Genomic DNA, 25229 nt, shown 5'->3' with positions numbered 1-25229 from the left:
TGTGCCTGCCCCACCTGGCTATTTTATCTCAAGCCCTAGCCTCTGTAATTTAATTTTTTGTTATGCTTAGAAGATCCTCCTAGCCTAAGCAACACACAGAAGCAAAAATATTTCCTAGAGTGAGACAGCACTTGAGTGGGAAATGCCTGATTCTGGACATATATACATATGATAGTATCCATGGTGGGAGGAAATTGGCTGCCAGCTTAACTGAAGTCTGACCAGCACCGGTCACCCACTTCTGGTCACCCCAATCTTCTCTTTGGAAATCCTTTTTCAAGTACCTGGTCTATTCTATGTATGGCATTCTATTTAACTGGCTCGCTGTTCACCTTGCTGGGGCACTGAATGTATTGCTCAAGAACGAATCTCTCTAAGACAGTGGAGGTGAAAACCACATGATATTGGCATGAGGCAGATCACCATAGTAAAGACAGAGAGAGTTGCATTTACCAAAGGATTTTTGCTTATATCATTAGTTTTGTGATATAATATTGGCCAAAAATAAAAATAAAACAAAATGGTCAGATAAGTTTGGTAAGACTATATATTGTCTTAGAGATTCACAATGCACATAAGTTGTGTTTGAGTATAGGCAAGTCAGCAGTCCCCAGACAAGTGTAAGCCAGGGATTCACCCCTCTCACCTGCTGCCTGGTGCTCCACGGAACCACTGGAATCCTGTCCTAGGGTAAGAGGAAGTAACCAGCTTATAGAACTCTCCTCACTGCATTTGTGATCACTTTCCATATGCCAAGGGCTTACCCATGTTATTTCAGGTAATTTCATCCTCACAAGAACACTTTGAGGTGAATGTTACTAACCCCATTTTGTAGCTGTAAAAATTGAGACTCAGGAGGATAATGGATTAACTGATGGCAGTTTTAGAGTAAAATCTAACTTCAAAGCTGGTGGACTTATACACAAAACTATCACTCACACTAATATAGCTCCTGTTTTCAAATGTTATGGTCTAAGATATTGGTATTTTATTATTTGATGAAAATATTTCTAGTTTTTATGTAGCATAAAAATCAGTTCTTGACCAGACACAGTGGCTCATTCCTATAATCCCAGCACTTTCAGAGGCTGAGGCGTGAGGATTGGTTGAGGCCAGGAGTTCAACACCAGCCTGAGCAACATAGTGAGACCCCGTCCATATAAAAGAAATAAAAATTTAAAAAAACTTAGCTTGGTGGGGTGGCATGTGCCTGCAGTGGCAGCTACTCAGGAGGCTGAGGTGGGAGGATCACTTAAGCCATGGGTTAGAGGCTACAATGAGCTATGATTACACCACTGCACTCCAGCTTGGGTAACACCACTTAAAAGAAATTCAGTTCTAGATTTTGATTTATTTCCAATTAACTACATATATTAAACTCTATGTTCAAAAGCAGGGGATGTGTCCCTTCTGAGGCCTAACTCTGAGGTCCCCAGAAGTAAATGGCAAGAGGGAAGGTACTCATCTGTCTGGCCACCTCCTAATTTTTTCCAGCATGCCTGTGTTTCTACTTCGGAAGCCTGTCTACTCAATCACTGCCCTGCATTGAGACTCCTGGTTCCGAGCTGTAGGCACCACTGATACACAATAAACAGAAATAAAGGTGATGATGAGGGTCAAAATAGAAAATCTTCATCCTCTGAAGAGAAACAGTTTCATTTTTTCTAAAATGAAAGCTGTGTATGTTTCATCCCTACCTTGCAATAAGGAATAGATTTGGTTCCTATAAGAGAATTAAATGACTCTGTTTTGAAAATGAGTATTGCTGCAGTTTGACATGATAGATTTTTCTTCCCCCACAACTAAAGATTGCTTGGACTTGGCAGCAGCTGAGAATCATTTAGGCTGGAATTTCATTTTTTTTCCCCTGGCTAGCTGACCCGTCATCTATTCTCTAAAGTCTGTTTATGTATTCAAAATAGAAATAACAAAATCACTCCACTTCATAAATAGGATAATAAATATAACTGGGAGGTTGTGATATAGGTGTTAGTCCTCAGTCTTAAATAATCAGTACTTTAGTTAACTAAATTAAATATACATCCTCAAAGGGACTTTTTAAAAAGAAGGATAATTTGAAATAAAATACCTCATTAGGCTCACCATACATCAAAAATGGAAATGCCTCATTGAAAATGTTGCTGATAATAAACTGAGATCCTTGTGTCCTTGCGACAGACAAGGACCTAAGGAGACCACTTCGCCCAGCCTGGTCTGTTCATGTGTGAAGACAATTTGGTAGCGGCTCCCAGTGCCAAGAGCTACCTTCACACGGGGCCCAGGAGAAGTCTGGGGTCCAGTGTGAGAGTAGTCTATGGCAATGAGGACGAGGTGTGGAGGGACCTACGCCGCTGACCTTGACGGACTGTTTTGAAGTTGAAGGTCTGGAAGCCACCTGTCAATGCAGAAGAGTCAATGACATCCACGCCATAGTCACTCTGGCTCCGTCTATAAAGGGTGACACCAATGACCAGGACTGCAACGGCCACGACGGCAGCGCCCAAGCCCGAGTACAAAGCAATGTCGCTGGCACTCTCAATGCCTGAAAGACATAAGAGAAATGGTAAGTGACCAGCATGGGCACAAAGCCAAAGACCCACTCAGGGATACAAAAGGAAATGCTATTGGAGTTTTGGAGCTACTGCTCAGAGAAATGACATATGTACAGTGAACTCAAGTTGTACTCCCTTTCACACAATAATTGTGTTGCTAAAATGCCTTGTATAAATCAAAGGGATGCTAGGCAAACATCTTAACTGCATTAAGGTAGCTTAGCATGTAATAGACTCTTGAGAATCAATTTTGCAAAGAAAATAATTTTTTTTTTCTAGTAAAAGCAAACACCTCCTTAACATTTTAGGACATCATGTTTCTCTGCAGAACAATTTTTACATTTTACTTTTATCAGAGCGAGGGCAGACTCACACACAATGATAAAACATGGGTGATCTTCTCTGCTTTTATGAAACCTGGGGCACATGCATTTGCAGAGAGCAGTCTGGGGCAAGGAGGTAACACAGTCTATGAGTTGAGAGAAAGACCAGAGTTCACAAATATGAATGTTAGCTTTGGCATAAATCATTCAGATTAAGAGTACACTGACAACATCAGTTTAGGGGTCACAGTCATTATGAGAGAATTTTATTGTGGAATATGAAGGTCTTGGTCCCAGGTGCTGTTATGTCCATGGTAAATGTTTTCTGACACCAATTAAATGCTAGACTCTCATAATTTATTGTGGAAGAGGACTGGTCGCTAAGACGGCACATGCTGTTTCTCCCATACCTCTCCTACTCCATCCTATTGAATGCATGGGCAAAGCAAAAATAAAAGCGTTAGTTTGAATTTAGAATGGGGGTGCCTCCCCACCCCCCAAGATGTGCTGTAGCTGCTTTTCACCCTTTCTTCTAGATGGGCATTGGGTATGGTTATTCCTGTAGCAGATCCATAATGCCTCCTGCAATACAGCATATGAGATTCATGTGAGAGAATGTCATCCTAAAAGAGGTGTGATCTTAGAAGTTGTGTGGAAATGGAAGGTGGCAAGTGCTAACTACATAGTTCATCTTCTGACAGATTATGTGGTAAGTAACTTAATGGGTCCCAAAGTAATTACTCTGTCACCCCGTGTTGGGCTTACAGGATAAAATAAACCCATCATATATTTACCTTGTAACTGTGCAGCACTTACTATGCATTCACCACACCCTAATGTGGTACTTAAGTTATCAAATGAGTAATACTAACCACCCAAGGAAAGTGAATTTATTTTCAACAAAGTTAGTGGACTGTAAAATGAGGTGCTCCCAAGTCAAAGAGTGAACAAGGAAACCAAGCAGAACTAGTTCAGTAATAGGGCAATAAACACATAAAAATAATTCACAAGGGAGAACACAACCATCAAAAAATAAAAGAAGAACAGCATCTGAAAGGTCAGAGGTTTATCAAATACATTTAATAACTAGAACAGCACGGTCGCTGGTGAGAAACTGTGTGTGATTTAGACTTCCGTTTCAGCTTCATGATGATTCAAATGTGAGAGAGACAGGGATGGAGACTATCGCTCCAACCACCCAGAACCATGGCTGTGATGATCAATGTCAACCCCAATTTCCACATGTGCCTGTGTCATGTGGGGAAGAAGGAGGGCAACTATCATTCTTAAGCTCCCACCTTCCCTCTACTCAATTAAGTGCCTTGGAGGGAATAATTATACCCAGAGTAGATAGAGGTTACAGAACACAGCAAATGCATCATGCCAGAGTATGGGAAGCAGTGAGGGAACTTTGGATTGAAACCAACTAACACTTTCCCTCCCCTTCGCCCAGTTCTTTGGGCACTGTTGACTGATGACACTCTCACCTTAAAAGGTGTATCTGGGGAGAACACACCTGCTCAGCAAATGAGCACATACAGAGAAACAGCCTGGCAGCATGCAGAATGCAGCTGCTTTGTTGCTGAGTTGACAAAGTGGAGACAAAGACATTCTCAGTTTTCCAGGTACTAAAATAATAAAGGCCAGAAGCCAGGAGGATGACCAGGGCAAACCACCTGGGCTGGAAATGGATTTGGGCTAAGACAAAAAACCAAGCAGCAGGAACAAGTTATCTTTGTTCCCCTGGATTGCCATTTTGTCTTTTTTTTTTTTTTTAGATGGAGTTTCATTCTTGTCGCACAGGATGAAGTGCAGTGGCACGATCTCGGCTCACTGCAATCACCACCTTCTGGCTCCAAGAGATTCTCCTGTCTCCACCTCCCGAGTAGCTGGGATTACAGGTGCCCACCACCAGGTCCGGCTAATTTTTGTATTTTTAGGAGAGACGGGTTTTTGCCATGTTAGCCAGGCTGGTCTCGAACTACTGAACTTGTGATCCACCTGCCTCAGCCTCCCAAAGTGCTGGCATTATAGGCACATGCCAACATGCTCATCTAATTTTTGTATTTTTAGTATAGATGCGGTTTCACCATGTTGGCAGGCCGGTCTCAGACTCCTGATCTTGTGATCTACCCACTTCGGCCTCCAAAGGTGCTGGGATTACAGGTGTGAGCCACAGCGTCCGGCTGCCATTTTGTCTTTTATGTTTCCACTTCCTACCTACCCGGTAACCAGGTAACCTCCAGATATAGATCCTGCTGTAGGAATGACCCTTTGTATACCTGCAGACCAAAGTATCAATGTTTGATATGGCTCAGTGTGTTTCCTCTCCCAGGAACATTTGTAGAATCCATTTGACTTAAAGGAATAAAATACTAAATCATATTATTTAAAAAATGAATAGAGGAACTTCAGAGACAGGGTAGGGAAAGAGGGGACAGAAACCTCCATGGTGAGCACTGGTTCCCCTAAGGCTCACCCCAACACTGGGACAGCATGACCTATAAGCTAAGCGGCAGAGGAAAGGGATACCTATGGAGAGATGAGCAAAGAGGTAATTATTTTACAGAACAATTTGTCCTAGGAATTACAAAGTTCAGCTTACAGTATTTCACCAACTCAACATTTATTGAGGAGCAGCAATGAGGATGCATAGATGAATTAACACATGGCCCATATTCTCAGTCATTTCCTATCTACAGGTGGTAAGGACAGGGTAGTGATGAGACCTGGGTATTTCAAGTGCAGCCACAGACGTATACACAAGTCCTCAAAGCCACATTTTACACCTCAGGGGTTGCAATCAGACATCCTTACCTACAGCTCACATTCCTCTGCAGTTGGGTCATTGGGCTTCTTTTCTGTTTTACTCTTTTCTTTTCCATCTATCTGCTTGTACTTCACCTCATTCTTTTTCCTCTTCCCACCTATACCTCCATTCCACTGTTTTCTGATCTTTCTTTCCAAGAGTATACAGTGGCTTTCTTTGTAAGGATTTCTGTGTGTTTACAAAAGTTGAAGTGATTCTCCTTCATGTGTCCAGTACTAGCCCCAAGGTTTAGTTCTAGATTTTTTACTCTGGCTTCATGAGAGAAGGGAGAAAGGGGTGTGTATGTATAAGCACATGTGCAGTTGAGCAGTGCCCCTGCAGAATCATCACATACACACATGCACACAAGCACACACTCATTTCTCCTAAAGAACCTTGGAAGTTTCTGCCCCTCTTTTCTGGGAGAATTGCTCCAGCAACAGGACTGCAAGGTGCAGTCAATTCCCAGGGACTGACAGCTTTTTCCCATGACCATTCCTGTGCACTGGTTTTCAGCCCTTTATTGCATTATCATTCATCCCAAGTGAAATTGTAATTGATATCTCTGTTAGATGGATGCCTGCTAACAAGAGGCCATATGTAGTGGTCAGTGTAATATATACTCCCCCAACTCCCCTAGGCATCTAGACCTTAGCCCTCTCCATCTACCCATCAGTCACGGTACCCAGTGCAGGGTCCTCCTCTCCCATTAAGGTGACTCTGTCCTAGCCAATCCAGCCAGTGCTGCTGCCCCATGGTCTTCTGAACTCCTGGTATCACTTGTGCTTCCTAGATCTCATTTCAGGGTTGTACTTGTGATTGTTAATTTTCCAAATGCCAGTGAGGTGCTTTGTTCTCCCTAACTGCCTTAAACTCTTCAAAAGCTGCAATATCGCTATAATCTCCCGGAGAACCTTGCCAATCATCACGAACAGCTATTTACTGATTGCTTGCCTGGCCTCCAACTGCAAGAAGAGAAATATCAAAGAAACCACTGTCTTAGGTTGATTTTAGAACCCCTGCTGCCAGGATTCTCTTTTCATTTACATTTACCCATATGATTATGCCTATCCAGTCTTTCAAGTACAGTGTGGCTGGTTGGTTTGCTCAAAGTCATTTTGAACAAAAGCCCTAACTGAGCAGGCTATTCTCTTTGTGGGCACAGGATACTTTCCCAACTTTGTTTCATAAATGAAGCTTTACATATCAATGTGTTACAAATCTCTTTCCTGTTTTCTTCTTCCCTATTTTCCTCTGTCCCAGAGTCACAAAAGCTTTAGGCAAAGCTTAGGAGGACTCACCAGGTGGCAGCAAAAATTACTGTGTACAATCTACAGGTATTAAAAAAAGCCCCCAAGCCCCACAAACAATGCAGAGAACTGACTGCAAACTCTCTTGTATTCCAAATTAGAAACTACTGAGGAATGTGCTCACTGCTGGAAGGGACACAGAACATCTGCAGGGAAGCCTACGAAGATTAATCGAGAGCTGGAAACTGGGACCCTGGAGAGGAAATGTTTATGGGTTCATTTGGCCTGGAGAAAAGAGAGCTGTAAAGTGACTTCCTGGTGATCTTGAACACATAAAGTGCGTTATAAGGAGAGAAGAGGCCTATGGTCTGGGTGGGTGCTCAGTGACCATTCGTTTATGATGAAGCTAGTAACCAACTCTTCACCATCTTTAACAAGAACTGAAAAAGAGGACATGACCTTTTATTATAGCAATTGGGACTCTGGTTAGATATTACAATGACCTTTTCTATAATGAGGGTTGTTAAAAACCCGATTGTATTTCTGTGGGAGACTGTGAAATCTCCTTTCAGAAAGTCTCTAAAAAAACAGCACGACTTTACAGTACTCTGCAGTTATTTTAGATTTTGGTCAAAGCTAGGGAGAAGTACTAAATGACCTTTCAAAACCCCTTTGAACGTCACAGTTCAGGGAATAGGTATTAACGAAGTTGATGGCTTTAAGCATGATAATCATATCCAGTCATTTACTGTCACCAGTGTGCCTTAAGGACTCTATAGAAGGGCTTTTTAGTTGGTTTTCCTCCTCCTTTATATAACTCCCCTCTAAGAGATGTATTAATGCCAGCCACTTACTAATGTAAATTTAACTCAGTTCTCATATTATGACCTTTAACTATATTACAGATTAGAATCTGTTTTGCAGAATTCAGGTAAGTGACTGAGAATTAACACAGGAGCATAGCAAGTACCTTTCCAAACATATGAGATTCTGTTTTGTGTCCTACTGGATATTGCAGAATGCCACTGCTCCCATTTCAGAAAAACAAACTTGAATTGGTATATATAAGAGGCAGTGAATTACTAAGGAATTCACATGATAAATACAGCACATCCCGAGAAGGGTAAGACAAACAGAAAATGAAGCAGTCAGCCATGGAGATGGAATCCCATAGAAAGCCAGGTAACAGACACCCCAGGAAGTACCCGCAGTATAGGAGGTGGTGTTGATACAAAGTGCCCTGCCAAAATATTTAATGGCATGCCGAAATACAATAAAACAGAAGTTATTGTTAAAGTTGTTTATATGTGCTATCATCAAAAAGCAAACTTTTTTTCTTTAATGCATCAGAAAATAGTTTTTAAATGATTAGCCATGGCCAACCATGCTAAGACATTTCTATTGTATTTGCAATTTTTAGAATCTTGTAACATCTCTGCCTTTCCAATTTCCCAACCCCGAAAATCTCAGTTTGCTATTGTTGTTTTACTGTTGTAATTAATGACAATAGCAGCTATATCTTAAAAACGCACTTAGCAGGCACTGTTCTGGGACTTTACATTTATTCACTCATTTTAATCCTTCCAACAACCTTCTAAAAATATCTTCATTGAGATGTGTAAACTGAGGTGAGAGAATTACTTGCCATGTTCGCAGTCTCATGACTGGTAAGTAGCAGAGCTGGGACTCAATCCCATGTAGTCTGGCTCCAGAATCAATGCTTTTGATCACTCTCTATCCAGTGTTGACTCCTGTCTTCCTGAACACTGCGTGACAATCTCTTAGGAACCACAGTAACTCAATAACTGAGCACTAACCTTATGCTGACGTCTCTCTGAGAACTACATAAATGATTGCATTCTCATCCTCATAAATAAAATCTATGAGGTAGGTTTTATATATTAATATCTTATTTTACTGATGATGACACAGTGTCAAGTAAGTTGGTAACTTGGAAAATGCCAAAGTCAGGCTTTGAACACACGTCCATCTTCACTCCTGAGATGCTTAACCATGACATGGTGTCTCTTCCTTGAATCTCCTCTCTGTCCTCTCCACACCAGCACCCAGGTTAACTTTCCCTGCTGGAGGAAGTCACTAACTATAGCACTGGCATCATCACAAAACTGATGCTATGTAACCTCACCCAGGCTTTCCTTGCCACTCAATAATTAATGTTATGGCCAAATAGTGCTTTCATCACAACAGCTGCTCTGAACTTTGTTCCTTTTCTTCAAGACTCCTACTTCTCACCTGCTCTCTTTCTTGTTGAAAAAATGGAGACCATCCTATGTGAGTTCACTCCTCTGCAACTCCAAATTCCTGTTTCTTCATCCAATTTTCTTTTTCTTGTTTTCTGTTCCTGAAAAGCTGCCCCATGAGGACCTGGCCTCATTCATCATTCTCTTTTGGTCTTGCATGTTCAAATTTTTCCTCCACAGCTGGGCCTTGCCCCCTGCCTACAAACAAAGTCTAGTCTCTCTAATCACCTCTCCCCAAGACCTTTCCTCAACTTACTCTTTCATAAACTTCTCAAAGATGCCACCTTTTTAAATATCTACTGAATTCTTAGCTCTTTGTCAACAAGAACCTTAAGCATCTTTTAATATTAAATATTTCTTAATACCTGTTCCATAATCTCCCCAACCAGTTAACCTCATACTATTAACATAAAAAGAAACAAACAGAATACACATGTAAGATTAGAAAATGTTCTAGGAACTATAAAAAGGTACATGTACTATGCAAAAAGAAAGCTTGCCCTCCAACCACCACTTCTCCAAAAGTAATCACTCTTAATGGTACCTTATGTGACATTTCAGGAAAAAAAAGTATGTCAATGTCCTCTATTTGTTTTTCTTCCTCTTTCTCTATCCTAAAGGCTCTATATCATACTTCCTTTACTATCCTTTAAAAAATGCATGCTATCTTGTTGATCACTTCTTATCAGAACATAATATGCCTACGTCATTCCTTTTTCATTTGCCCAGCCCATACTCAGGCTGGATGATCGTTTATTTAACTACTCCCCTACTGCCACATCATTTGATTGTTTCTATATCCTGTAAAGTCTGTGTTTGCACAAACCACTGTTCTCTCTTGAAGGTCATTTAAACTGCATCAACTATAACATTCCTTGTCATATTATTTACCACTGCCCAGCAGCAATAGACAAGAATAGCAAACTTCCTTTTAGAAAAAAAACCTGCCCCTTAAATTTGATTCTCTTGCTTCTCTGACCTGGTCTTTACTGATTGCTTAGTACCTACCCTTCATTCTCCTAGTTCTAAATACAGGCTGTAAAATTCAGTGCTTGGCCTTTTTTTCCTTTCTCAGTTCTCATCTAATTGGATAATCACTCACAGACAGACAGTGCCAACGATTTCCTTGATCCTGAACAGTCTCAGATTAACATCTCCTGCCTCATCTTCTCTTTGAAGATCTGTTGCTGTATTTCCTTCCTGCTTGCTGGATAAAACCACCTGCATCTCATCCTCACATCTCACATTTGTCATCTGATTTACAGATTCATCATTATCAGCATTCATTCTTACCTCTTCACATTTTCTTCTCTTGAATTCTCCATTTTCCAGTAATGGCACCACCAGGGACATGGTTCAAGATCAAAGAGTCATCTCTGAGTCTGTTTCCACTGACTCCCTCCTCAAACCACTCACATGACTGAGTGATTGTGTCTCCAGTGCCTCTGCCATCTCAATTTCAAAAGCAGACATCCCAGTGAACACCCACATGGGACAGTCCCCTTCACACTGGTAGTCTTTGCTTACTCGGAACCGTTTTACCTGTGGATGACTCTCCCCAAACCTTGTTGAGTACGGCCACCCCGACATCTTTCATGACTCTGTAGGAGGGACTGGGTCCACTCCTCGTGGACTTCTCCCACTGCTCGACACTTCTGCCCTGCTCACACTACATTTCAATGCCGCTTACCCAGTTCTCATCTATGTGAACCCTGTTCTCTGCTCAAACCTTACTACTCATTTTTTCAAGTAGATCATGTACTTCTGCAGACTTTTATTTTTGGTTCCAACTTTTTACCCTTACTGAGAGCCTCTCTTTTCCAATATCTGCTTCAATTCTAACCAGCTTTACAAGGTTGGCAACAAAGGTCATCTGTTTTATAAAATATTTTTCGATAGTGCTTACTCAGATATGTTTTAGAACTCCTTTTAGTAAGTTTGCCAGATTGAACAAATAAAAGTTTGACCCACAGTTGAATCTAAATTTCAGATAAAAAATGAGTAGCTTTAGCATAAGTATTTCCTATGCAATATGTGGGGCATATTTATCCTAAACATTTATTTGATGTTTCTTTGAAATCTGAATTTAATGAAGTTTCCTTTATTTAATCTGGTAATTCTACCTTTGAACTGTGAAAGAACTGTGCTTTTGCCCATCAGATGGTGAGACAAAACAGAAGACAGTGTCAAAAAGGACAGAATTTGAACTCCAGCTTTTCAGAAAACTACTTCACTTTATGTCTTATTCTGAAAACAGAAGATATAAACTCTACAAATTTTTAGTTACTGAGAGGTAGAGAAGTTTGGCTTGTAAATTCACATTTTTAACAAGTACCCAAGTTATTCTGGTGCTAAAGAACATACTATTAATAGTTTATCATGTACTCATGTCTGTGCTTAGGTCTGAGGAATTTAATTAACAAAGCTGCATCATGTCCATTAAGGGCAGAGTCAACAAAATCATTGAAAATGGTAGTAAGAGAAGACACATTTATGATTGCATAAAAATTAGATCATAAAAAATAGAAAATAGTACAAAAATGTACAAATGTTACACATATATATGGGCTGAATTGGTTCACAGTAGGAATGATTCTGAAGGATGAAGCAAGTCAGGCAATTTTCAGAAAGTGCTGTATTTATGTAATTGAAAATAACCAGCAGGATATGAGGAAAAATGGACAAAATGAGAAAAAAAAAAAAAAGAGTTTGAGAGAGTGGTTAGAGGATCAGCATCAATGCCTGTAGCTTAATGTTAGCTTAGGAGAGCCTAGAAGTCTTTTGAGAATTGAGAAGTCTGACCAAAGACACAGATGGTTTTGCGGGTTCCAGATCCTAATCAAGTCTCCATAGCCTAAAATAACACACCAAGTTGCCAGTGCAGCCCCCACATCCTTTGAGGAATTCTGTACCTGGTGAAGATCATAAAGAATATAGATCTACATGATCTCACGCTGAATGAACCCAGTGCCTTTTGGGGAAAGGTGCAGAATGCAGTTTTCTTCAGTGAGAAGAGCATACCTGCTTTTCAGACTTTAAGGATGCATTCCGGCTATGATTTGGTGGAAATGATTTCTACATGCATACATTTTTGGCTTTAACCTAGCATCTGGCACAGAGTAGATGACTATTACAGATAGTTTCCTTACTTCTTTTCTCAAATCACATATCCTCTTTCTGTCTTGTATTAAAATTGTGGGGAAGATACGTTTCTTGTTTCACTGAATCAAGATTTGTAAAGGCCAACTGTACAATAAATGTCCTCTACATGAATGAGAAAAGTTGACTATATTGAAGCAAAATCTTGATTTTCTTTTACTTTAACACCAAAAGGTCCAGTGAGAAGTTAGCAGAAAGAACGAAAACCGCAGCACAACAAATATTTGTTGAATATCTACATGCTAGGCTCTGTGGTCAATTCAACAGGTGTAATGATGAATAAGAATATATTGTATGACAGATGGCAGGGACCATGTCTATCAGATGGGGAATCCAGACCAGAACAAAAGCAATACAAATATAGCACGAAAATAGGGGACACTTTGATACTGAGGCAAATTACAAGAGCGACGAACTCACACTTAAGGTGGGATGGTGAAGGCCTTGCAGACATGACAGCTAAGCTGAAAACTGAAGGAAGAATAAGTTAAACAGGTTAAATGTTAGAGGGAAAGAGACATAGGCAGAAGTAATAGAACACATAGGGGACACTATAGGCCAACATGGCCACCAGGCATTCAAAATGAGCAGCTTTGTTTCACTGAAGAATACAGCAATGGTGAGGGTAGGAAGGAGAATGCCTAACAGTGAAGATGACTAAGCAAAGAAAAGCTGGGGCTGGGTGCTGTGGCTCATGCCTGTAATCCCAGTACTTTGGGAGGCTGAGATGGGCAGATCACTTGAGGTCGGGAGTTCGAGACCAGCCTAGCCAACATGGTAAAACCCTGTCTCTACTAAAAATACAAAAATTAGCCAGGTATCATGGCAGGCACCTGTAATCCCAGCTACTCGGGAGGCTGAGGCAGGAGAATTGCTTGAAGCTGGGAGGCGGAAGTTGCAGTGAGCCAAGATTATGCCACTGCACTTCAGCCCAAACAAGAGAGCTAAGACTTGGTCTCAAAAAAAAAAAAATAAATAAAAAAGAAAAAGAGAAAGCAAGCAAGCAAGCTGGGACCAGATCATATGCATGTTAAGTGCTCTAGACTTTTTCTTAAGAATAACACTGAGCTACTGAAAAGGCTTAAACAGGGATGTGATGTAGTCAGGACTTGTTTTGGACAGATTAGATAAACTGATGCTGGGCAAGACTGGCCACCAAAAGGCAACTCTAGAAATCCTGGTGTGGGAGTGAAGATGGTCTGAATTTTTAGACTTTTCTTCTGGAACACCGTTTTCTTTACACTTGGTTTTTCTCTTGCTCCATGGACTGATACTTTTCTTTCTTCTCTGCAGTGACTTCTGGCCTCCTCTACATCTAAATGTTCATGTCCTTCAGGGTTCACTCCTCAGGTCTTTCCTCTTTTCTATTCACACTCATTATCTAGTGATCTCATCCAACCTAAGGGCTTTAAATATCATCCAGATATTGACAAGCCCCAAATTTATAGTACCAGCTCACACAGTCCTCTGACTTCTAGACTCTCTGGTCAACCTCAACTGTCTACTGAACCTCTCCATTTAGATATTTACTAGGTCTATTAAACTTACAATTTATAACACTGAACTCCTAATTCTTCCTCTAGGTTTGCTATACCAAGGTTTTCCCATACCAATAATGACCAACTCCATTCTTCCAGTTGCACAGCCAAAATTTTGGGATCATCCATAACATTTTTTTTTCTCTTGTACTCTACACCCAATGCATCAGAAAATCCTTTTGCCTCTGCCTTGAAAAGACATCTAGAATATGACCCATTTTTACAATTCCTCTCGCTATATAGCTGGCTCAAACAACAATCATCTTAAAGCCAGATTACTCTAAAAGCCTAGGTATTGTAACAGATTATCATTATAATAGGTCACTGTGACAGATCTCCTTGCTTCTGCTCTGGTTCCCTATAGGTTTACACTCAACCCACTAGTTAAGAGTTTATCCTTGAACATATTAGATCATGTCACTCTGAATAAAAACCCTGAATAGTTTCCCAACTTCCTCAGAGTGAAGGTCAAAGTCCTTACAGCAGCCTATAATAAACTCTGAAGATTTCTTCCCTTACCCACCTTCTCTGACCTTACTGTTTTTCACTTCTGGTTCTGTTGCAGATATCCTGGTCTCCTTGCCAGCCCTCAGAGACTCCAGCCAAACTCCCACCTCATAGCATTTGTACCCTGCTGTTCCCTTTGTCTTGTCTGCTCATCCCCCAGCTACTCAGAATATTTGTTTCCTTGTTTCTCTCCCCTCAGGTTTCTTCTCAAGCGTAACTTTTTATTTCTGAGATAAGAGAGTCTCACTTATGTAGCCCAGGCTGGAGTGCAGTGGTACAATCTTGGCTCACTGTAATCTCAGCTCACTGCAACCTCCACCTCCTGGGTACAAGGGAATTTACTGCCTCAGCCTCCCAAGTAGCTGGAATTACAAGTGCACACCACCATATCTGGCTAATTTTAGTATTTGTAGTAGAGACGAAGTTTCACCATATTGGCCAGGCTGGTCTCAAACTCCTGGCCTCAAGTGACCCATCTGTCTAGGCCTCCCAAAGTGCTGGGATTACAAGAGTGAGCCACCATGCCCAACGACATAACTTTATTATAAACACAGCTGAACTCTTCACATCAAAAATCATCACTCCCTCTGACCCTATCTGAGCCCCCACCCTGTTCTGTTTCTCTCCCTAACACTTACCACCATCTCCAGTCCACTTAGCACTATGCGTTTTCTGGTTTGTTTTTTCCTGTCCTTCCTCACACTGTGGGCTTGATAGAAGGAGAAACTGTATGTGTTTTGCTCAGTGTTGATTCTCCACCACCCAGAACACTTCCTAGCACAAAGTCAGCACTCAGTAAGTTGCTGAAGGAAGGAAGGGATGGGTTTGAGCAGAGTGGAGATGGAGATTGGCTGATGAACTTGAAATCTAGTAGGTGGCAGAATAGTCAGATTGTGATGAATTATTGGGTAGTAAGCAGGGAAAGGGAGGTGAAGGAAATCTTCCTTTTCCTGCGTAGATCCCTAAGAGGGATCTAGGAGGCTTTCCAAGTTTCTGCCCTACACACTGTGTTGATGGTATACTGTTCCCTGAAATAGAGAAGATAGGAAGAGGAATGAATTAAAGATAGGGAAAGAGAAGGATAAATTCAACTCTGAAAAAGTTGAGAGTAAGGTTATTAGTACATATTCAACTGAAAATGTCCTGGAGGTAGCCGGCTCTAAAACTACTAACTGAGTTTATGCTGAGCACTGATCTCTGTTAGGTACACAACTGCATGGAAAGGAGATGAAGAGAGACGTGTAATATGAGTTATTTTCCAGGGAAAAGCTAAATCCTTTTCAACCCTTCAGGTAAACTTACGAAACCAGCTGCTACTCAGAAGCTCACAGCCTTTCAGTAAATGGCATACTCCAAGCCTCCAAGGAGTCTTATTGTCTGAACGCAACCATTTTTCAGTTTGACTCTGGGGGTGCGTGTTTGCCATTCAGAACCTACTACATTTTACCACACCTCCTGACATTGTTACACAACATTTATTGAAAGCACATTTGATGGTAATGAAGTTTCTATTAACTATGATTAAATCTCATAAAGCACCTGAAGATAATTTAAGATGTGCAGAAGCAGAAAATGAAACATTCGGTTTAGTACATTAGGAAACGTAATTGATTAAATTATCTCATTTACAATAAGTGCTTTCATGAGCTATGCAGTGCACCTACTTTCCCCAGTTTGTCATTATGATTTGCCAACAGATATCTTAAGACTTCCCTTTCTTTTTATACCTCCCGCACCTCTAAGCTCATGCCTCTTCCTGCCTGCTCATGGAGCACTCTGTGCAGAGCTCTGAGTGATGTTTTCTATCTGCCAGGCCTTATGGAAGATCATGCGTACAGCTATATATAGGCACAGGTTGTTTCTCAATTATCTTCATAATTGACTTTGATTTTGCATCAGTGATGATTCATGTAGTCTCAGACTAAGCCCCTCTTTCACTGAATAACTGCAGCCTGAATTTATATAATGCACTCCTAACCATGCAGCTTACAGAACCCTGAATGGATTCCTCTGGGAGCCTTCTGCAATCACATTGATTCTCTAAGGTCTTATTTTTAGAGAAATCACAAATTAAAACAGTTTAAGCGATTTTGTTGCAGTATCCAGCAATTAAGCATGGTGCTCAGGAGCGAGAACCCCAAGCAAAAACTAATGCTGAAGTCCCTAAGGACTGGGAATAGCTTCTCTGGGGTTTATGGCTGGAAGTACAGATGTAACCAAATTAGGATGGCCCAGGACTCACAAACTAAGCATGAAATTAATTTTAAAAGCACACACACATGCATTTCTAAGTAACTCTCACATTGGCCACCACACGGATACCTATGATCTTTTCTGTGCTATATGACAGAATCAGTGGACAGCATGCACCATGTGGCCACGAGAAAGTTAAGAGTCCACTTACTCCACCTGTCATCCTGAGAGTGTTGACACAAGTGCAGGCCAAATATTCAGTGACCTGTTTCTCCCTCCCTCAATGCACAGACACATGAACACTCATACACACAGGCAGGTAACCCCAAACTCGGTCTTCCCATAAATTCAAAATCAAACAAGCACAGTATCGGAGGGCCAATACTTAAGTAGTAATAATTAAAAAAAAATGGGCAGCAGAGAACAGGGAAAGAAGTTTAAATGTTTATTTTTGTTGTTTTCCAAAATTCTCAGACTCTGCAAGTAATGATGCCTTTGTATCTCCAGCCTTGTTGAAGCAACATAAGAAAATAGGAACAGAATGGCTTTACTGGATTTTCTCCTCATGTCTTGTGACCCCTGTCCCAAGGTACCTATTTCTGTCTATACTCACAGGGTCTTAATTCTCTTAAAGAAGTTAGCTCATAATAGCTATTAACTCTTCCAAGCTCTTTGAATTTTAATACCCTAGGATTTAAAAGATCAAAAGTCATTCAGTGTATACTAGAATGAGCGATGCTAGGCAGGGACATCTTTCACAAGCTTTACAAACCAGCCAGGCAGTTGTTTAATCTCCTATTGATGACAGCTGTATTAATGTTGCCCCAGTATCTTGAACTTTCCCTAGCATCCTTTACATATTTCTGATGTATGAGAAAGATTTGGGGAACATATTAACACAGATTCTTAGGAGCTCCTCAACCTGTAATTCAAATCTACTTGTTCTGTCCTGAGGTGGTGCATATTTAATTTAACAAGCTCTGGCCACACCCTGAGACTCTGATGCATGTGGATTCTGATCTATCTTTTGAGAAACATGTTGCCAAGACCATGGTTCTCAGCCTCACCTGTACCTTGGAATCACATGAGGAGCTCTAAAAGTAGAGATTCCTGGGTTCTAAAACCCTCCACCTTAAATTCTGATTTTTCTTGATACAGCCTGGAAATTGGGAAATGTAAAAAGTGATACCAAAGAGCATAAGGTCACATGCCATATTGCTAGCCATTCCAGCCATCTCCTCTCTTCAACTCTACAGGAAGCATAAAATAAAGAGAATGCAAAGACCTATCTGGGAAGCAAGCCTGGGACAAGGAGCCTAAGCCAGTACCAACATCCCAATCCTCAGCTCATAATTATTTCACCATGTAGTTTTGGGTCCTAATCTGCCCAGTTGCCATGGATTCCACGGGAGATAAGATGTTGGGTTTGTGCTCTCAGGTGCGCCCCCTCCTCCTGTTAGGTGGAGAGACCTAACAGGCTTTTGCCCAAGGCTGCTCTCAAAAAAAGTGTGTACTGACAAATATTTATTAATTTTGATGTGATAAATCTCTTCAGAAATAGGAATCCTAGATGACATTTGCAGAGAAATGGACTTAGAGGCAGAAAGAATCAAGAGGAGAGATTTACTTTTACTGAGAGGGAGGAGAGGGGTGTACATATTTCTTTCAAATTTAAACCTCTGATATGTGACTCTGAACTCAATGAGGAGAGGCCCCAAAAGCCCTGGATCTTTCATAGGAACTTCAATTCTGCTTAGCTCCTAAATAAATACAATAGCAAGGCAGCAAATATGAGAATAAATTATATTCACAAGAGGAAAAATAACTTACTTTGGGGTTTTATTTCATGAAGAGGTTTTTTATCTAAAAGAAAGAAAGAGAAAAAGAAAGTTGCATTTAATAAATTTACATGGAGCAGATATATTTTCTGTATCACTTTGTATCTACCTCTATAAGTAAAACATTTTCTCCATTTTTATGGACAACAGGAATGACGCTGTCCATAGTTTTTTCATTCTATTTTTTTAATTCTATTTTGAAAAATAATAATAAATAGGATGATTACTTCATCATTTAAAACTGTATTTTCCTGTGGGTTTACTAGCATTTCTCTCTGTTGTGTTTGCTAGATTCTTATCAGCATGAGGAGAGCAGTGAGCTTTCAGCCTGTCACTCTATCATATACAGCCAGAAGCCTGCTCAGGTAAGGGATGCCGTTTCATTCTACATGATAGAAATATGAACCAGCAAGTAAATATTTAAAGGGATCCTGCCTTGGTTTGCAGTAATCATAGCCTGGTTTAAAAAGTCCCCAACTCTGTCTGTTTATCCATTCTTACCAGGTATGGGTGTGGCACAGTGAACATGTTAGAGCTTTGTTTTTAAGAAATCACTCTTTTTGTTTTGCATCTCCATTATCTGCCAAAATCTGTTCCAGCTCTCTCCATGGAAAAGGTGTCATTTTATAATCACAGATTTAGTGCACCCATCAAATGAGGTAGATAAAGAGAAAAGGCATTCAGCAGGGCCAAAGGAGTCAGAGCTCAGCTGAGGAATTTTCTCAGTTCCCCCAGTGTCCCCCATCCACTGTCTCCTGTCCCATCTCCCATCACTAAAATTATCTAATCTTGCAGGTCACTATGAGACTGGGCCTCTGTGGCTTATTCTGTGTCACACCACAGTCCCTCTTCTCCCCATTCCCCCAACCTGGTCACACAACTCCACGACAGTGCAGGAACCCAAGGTTCCTGCCCTTCAGACACTATGCCAAGATTCCAGAAGATCTGCATGGTGTTTCCGCCTTCTCATTAGTCCCTTCTTGGGGTTTAGATGAGGCACTGTCTAGTCAGGCACTGTCTAATCAGATGAGGTAGACAAGGATCCAGGCTGTTGCTAATCATTCACAGGCTCTCACAGTGGTAGGGGGACCCTACATAATTCCCTTCTCTGTTTACCTGAAGGTGAGCTGCGTGAGATGAGACTGTCATTTTGGATTATGTTTTTAACTGAAGCAAATTTGGCACAGTGCACATTTGAAAACTTATGTATTATCTGACTGACTGCACCATCACCCCTCCCAGGCAGATCATCACAGCTCTCTTGAGTTCTCCATAGACTCTTTCTCACCCGAACTCATTCCTGCATTTAGCATGGTTTCTACAGAATGCTCTTGTATTATGTAAATGCAGTGTGCTATAAATGCAGCTCTAGTGTGCTTTGCCATCTGATTTGTTGTGGAAGTAACTTTCACAAGGTGTGTGCAAATCAGACTCCTGCAAATGGGCCACTATTTTTTTTTTTTTTTTTGAGATGGAGTTTCACTCTTATTGCCCAGGTTGGAGTGCGATGGTGTGATCTTGGCTCACTGCCACCTCTACCTCCCAGGTTCAAGCGATTCTCCTGCTTTGCCTCCCAAGTAGCTGGGATTACAGGCATGTGCCACCATGCCCAGCTAATTTTGTATTTTTAGTAGAAATGGGGTTTCATCATGTTGGTCAGGCTTGTTTAGAACTCCCAACATCAGGTGATCCACCCACCTCTGCCTCCTAATGTGCTGGGATTACAGGCGTGAGTCACACCTAGCCTGGGCCACTGTTTTTTAAAATAGAAAAGCAAAGTGAGATGGTAAAAGGTAATTTCTGCCAAATCTTTCTTTAAAAAGAAAAATCCTCATAAAAGTAATAACTTGTTTATATTGATATGATCATAGTCAGATTTTTTTTTACAGTCAGATTTCTTAAAAGAGAGAACATTGCATTTCCCTTACTGAACAGATGTGACAGCACTAGTTTTCCTGAGAGCAGGTGGTCCCTCCTGAAGTCCAGATGCTAATGCATTCAAGAATCAGAATTAAATGACTGGTGGTTTTAAGCTAACCTCAGTTTTTGCTTATTGCACGGTATTTGAAAGCATTTGGCATGGGGCAGAGCGAGGCTGGCAGGCCAAGGCTGAGATGTCTGGAAGTGATACATTGCTACAACTACACAAGGAGACATGTAGAACATCTGTTTAGAACTCTGACTGAGCTTAACAGTATTTTCTTTCTTCGAAACCACAGGAACGAAGATTACGCTGGAGAGCAAAATGAAACTCCATTAAAAACAGGGTGAGATATATAACTACACCCCAGAAAACAAATCTAATACAGCCAGGCTATGAAAAAATTGGAGTAGAGTTCTATCAGGTATTGCTCTGAATGAATGAATGAATGAATGTAGCTGAAAAGCCCAGGGCTGTGGACTTGGACTTCAGACACAGAAATCAAGGGCAACGAGGGCACATGGGGCATGAGTGAGGCATCTCCCCCTCTAACCTAGCTCTGGAGTCACTGTTATTGGCATTGTGGCTTGATGGCATCAGTAAACTCAGGATCAGAACTGGATTTAAACCTTCAATTGTCGACGTTCTGTCTGTGTAACCTCAGTGTTCTCACAGTAAAATGGGAATAAAACTTCCCATTAAAGGTTGCTACTGATGATTATGCATGATAACTGGCAATCCGTGCAGCATAGGGTTAGCACATGTTTGTCATCAATAAATGCAATAAACAATAGCTAATGACACAATTTCAACCTGTTAGGATTATCATGATCATCATCAGAGTTAAAAAAAAAAAAAAAATGCCTGTTTGTGCTGCTGCTTGGAGAGAAGTCACAACTCCAAATAAGAAATTCTAGTAATATGGGGGTTCTTGAATGCACATTAAAACTTGTATCTAGTCCCGGCCTCTGCTATTATGAGACCAACGCAAAGCAAAAGTTCAGTTTCCTGATATGTTAAAAAGCAGGGCAGAGGCCAGAATGCAGGCTCCCTTGCCTTCACATTCTACAAGAATCCATTCACAATGATGTCCTAAAGCAGAGTAAAAATTATTCAAATGGCCACTGCTCTACAGTGGAACTTGTTATGCTAGGGACCAGCATGTCTTGTATCAATGTGTATCCTCCTATGGAAATAGCTGGAAACCTCTGGTGCCCAAGAGAGCTTTAGTTCTCTGGCATTAGCATCAAAATTTGATTCTGCTATGTTTTGTGAAATAATGGTACCTTGACAGGAATCTGCTAACATAGAACATTTTCCCAAGAAATATCTGATCGAGATTGTTCTACAGTGAGCACAACAGAGGGCTACCCACTGACTTCACTAAGTTTGCAAGAAGTACCCACTCTGTGCTCTATGATCTTTTATTCTGTTTGCATAATCAGTTTCTCACAAGGCTCAGGGTGAGAGACTGCTTTAATTTTACCTCTCTGCAAAGGACAAGTTCAAATGACCCATAGTAAATTAATCCATTAGGGTCATGGTTCTTAATGTTGGCTGCATATTAGAATCACCTGGGGAGATTTTTAAACAAATACTCATACCTGGGCCCTACTCCAAGAGATCTTGATTATTTGAGGTTTGAGTTTTTGTGATTACGATCACTTCCAGGCAACACATATGGGATCTGTGTGGTCACTTTTAGTCTCTACCTCTCTAAGAGGCCTTGAGGTCGCTAGCTATGATATACAAATGGTCTCAGAAGGGTCTCTCCTATATCTTGTAGGTAAGAGATGTTGCAATTTTGAGCCAGTGGAAGCTGAGCTATAGTTTGGGAAAAAAATCATAGCAGTTTTCCCAGGGTCTAACATACTGATTGGAACCTTCTGAGTAAATGGAAATTGATGATAAATTATAATTCAGTCTCACCATCTTTTTGTGTATTTACAAGTTAAAATGCAAACATTTTTAAGTGTTTTAAATGGTCACATTTTACCTTTTTCATTTTATTTCATTTTTATATTTACACAGTTACTAGGCAGTTGCTGCATCCAAAATGAAAAATACATATATAGATAATCACAAAGAGAAAGAAAAGAATAATTCCAGCACCAAGGGATAACCACTGTTAAGGTTAATTTATATAGACAAGCCTAGGTCTTTATCCCCTATGATTTTATAGATATGAGACTACATAAAATTTCCAGTGATTTGTCATTTTTACCTACAAAAACGTGGAATTATCTTTTATATATTCTGTAATCTGCTTTTGTCACTTAGTACTGTAAGGCAGATATTGCTTTCTGTCTGCGTGTGTGTATATAAGAAAGGGAGGTATATATCTATATGATGGACAGAGAGAACAATCTGCCTTTTATTTTTGGTGATGATTCATTTCTTTTTCACCTTTAATTTCGTGCTTCCTTTTTTATATTCCATGCTCCTGAAGCATTTCCATGGTTTCCATTGTTCTTAGGAGCTATTTATGTCCTCATCCCTGCCCATCCACCCACATCCAGCCTCTACTAGAGAACAAATGTGGTCAGCTGCATGCAGCCCACATCCCTGGGCCTGCAGAGAGGAGGCCTGGGGGGAGACGCACTTGTAGACAGATGGGTTCATCTCCAACCACAGAGTGAGGGCTGCAGACAGAGGGCTGCTCCTCAAAATCTGTAGCTGGTGATTACTTGAAATCTGCTCTCATTGGTTTTGAATACTGCACAGATACGCCTGATACCTGGGTCTATGTCATTTTTAAGATTCAGTTAGTAGGGTTGCTTAAATCTAGACTAAATACCCAGTGGGACAGCAACTGTCTTCCCAGTAGCAATTCAAATACATCACTACAGTCAATGTTTACCTTTCTTTTAGTTCACTAGACTAGTCATATCCCATAGTTTTACTTCCAAAGACCATTTGTTTTTCATAAATCATATGCTTTGAAACCTTTGCCACCCCAAAAAACATATTTGCTAACTGTTTTGTATTTTAATTTACCCTCCACATACTTTGTACTCTTAACTGATTTAGGAGTTGATTCTGAAGTCTGTAGAATAGTCTGCCTTTTCTACCTGTTCTCTGGCTTATTTCCTTATGTGTTGTAATAATTCTCTAGCATTAGTGTGCAAGAATCTACCATCACTCCACGTTGCCTCCAAGTCATGGCCAACTGCTCTGCTTACCTTTATGATCTTGCATTACTGGTCCCATCATGCCAGAAATGACTTAATTTCTGGAGCACCTAAATACAAATCTATGCACTAGTCTGATAAATCTATTGACTCTCTCCAGGGTCAACTCAAAGCTTTTATCCAGACTGTTGCCTCACCTTGGGAAGCCCTCCAGAAATATTTCCTCACTCCATGGCAAAGATCAATTTGATTATTTCCTGAAATCTCTGGAGATTACTCCATTTTCAGGCACTGCATCCCTCTCTTGACAGTTTGTCTTTCTTATAGTCACTGAAACATGATGTGTTTTTTTCCAAAAATTAGTATCACAAATGTTCATTTGATATATTTTATATTTTAAAAATCATTGTCAGTTATGGGTCTCTAACATGTAAATCATATTTAAATGCTTATTTGTGTGACACTGCGACCACAGAGTCACAGCAAGAAAAAGAGAAGGGGGAATGAAATTAAGAGCTATTTGCTTATTTGCTGAGTGGTAGAAAAGAGATTGAGGTTATTGATTATCAGTGTATTTCATGTATTCATGCTTTTCCTCTCCTCTCATAACTAGAAATAATTAAGAGCTGGTGCTACGCCCTCTGAATGCTATCCAAGGCTGCAGGAAATCCCAGGGCCTGGCAGATAGGCCTTGTATTTGCAGTGAAGGATAATTAGACAAACATGAGGCCTGCTTTGCATTGGCAACAGCACTACACAGGAATATGTCAGGGAGACAATGACAAGTGGGGATTCTGTTCTCCTCTGAGTGTTCAAAGTTCGTTTAGGTAATAGAACATGCAGGAAAACAACCTCCAGCTCTTGTATATATCCTAAAACTATTTCAGTGATTAAAAGCGCAGAAATATCAAAAGAGCATAAAATATAACACATCTCTAGATTTGACACTTTTTAGTTACCTTATTGCACTTTTCCTTTCAGTTCATTTTTAAAGATCTTGCTCAGCAATGACTCTTCAGAGGCCATATTTATTCTATTACTGGGTTAGTTCAGTTCTTGCTTTCTCACTCCAACCCCACTCCCTATAGCTTCCCAGTCTATATAGACATCACAAGATCTATTACCCCTTTTAAAATGCAATCTGAGCATACTCATGGAGGACAAGCACAGAGAATATTAACTTTTTAGAGATTCCTCCTGGAGTTTTCCAATTGGTAATGTCTGTTAGAGAAATCACTGGTTTCCCCCAGAGAAATCTGAGTAATTACTGGGATTCCAGGGCTGAATGGCAAAAACACCCACCTAAATAACAACTCTTATGAGTTGAGAAGCACATTAGTAAATGAAAGACTGTTTTATTGACATCTTCTACCTATGCATTGTTCAAGATCCCATCATGTTAATTAGATGAAGTCAGGAGGGTAGGAAAACAGATGGCTCATGGCTGTCACTTCTGATGACAATGACCTTCCAGAACTGCCCTTAGTCAAAGCATATAATTAATATGCATTTAGGACATGTAGTCTTCCCCATTTTTTTCTTTTAAACTGGGGGTGCCTGGACAAATAAGCGTCCTTAGCATATTTTACTTTTGAGCTCAATCATTGAAACTTCTAGATTGATACCAACTTCATTGTGATTTCTATCTATTCCCACTGATTCCATGTGTGTTAGTTTGTTTTTGTGATGAATATGCAGAGGAAAATATCTCTTGGACCACTACAAACACTTTTAAGACCATATCTAT

At 40.5% G+C, this 25229-nt stretch overlaps 1 protein-coding gene across 13 annotated transcripts in view; it reads right to left on the bottom strand.

Annotated features, from left to right (window-relative positions):
• The window catches only part of UNC5D (unc-5 netrin receptor D), a 560161-nt gene that overhangs the window by 77334 nt on the left and 457598 nt on the right, over positions 1–25229 (bottom strand). For 4 of the 13 annotated variants that reach the window (XR_004732764.3, XM_035270258.3, XM_008979310.5 and 1 more), the window contains 3 exons: positions 18423–18455; positions 3286–3300; positions 2357–2542 (listed from right to left, as the gene is read on the bottom strand). Coding sequence is in view for 12 of the 13 variants with exons in the window: in XM_035270258.3 (XP_035126149.1) it covers positions 2357–2542; positions 3286–3300; positions 18423–18455 (234 nt within the window). In the remaining variant the exon portion in view is untranslated. The remainder of the gene's footprint in view (positions 1–2356; positions 2543–3285; positions 3301–18422; positions 18456–25229) is intronic. The other 9 variants (XM_002756946.5, XM_008979314.5, XM_008979312.5 and 6 more) reach the window with 5 other exon arrangements.

This window comes from Callithrix jacchus, chromosome 13, assembly GCF_049354715.1.
Source record: "Callithrix jacchus isolate 240 chromosome 13, calJac240_pri, whole genome shotgun sequence".
NCBI lineage: Eukaryota > Metazoa > Chordata > Mammalia > Primates > Cebidae > Callithrix > Callithrix jacchus.
The sequence above is the reverse complement of the archived record's forward strand: the minus strand, read 5'-3'. Positions and strand labels throughout refer to the sequence as shown.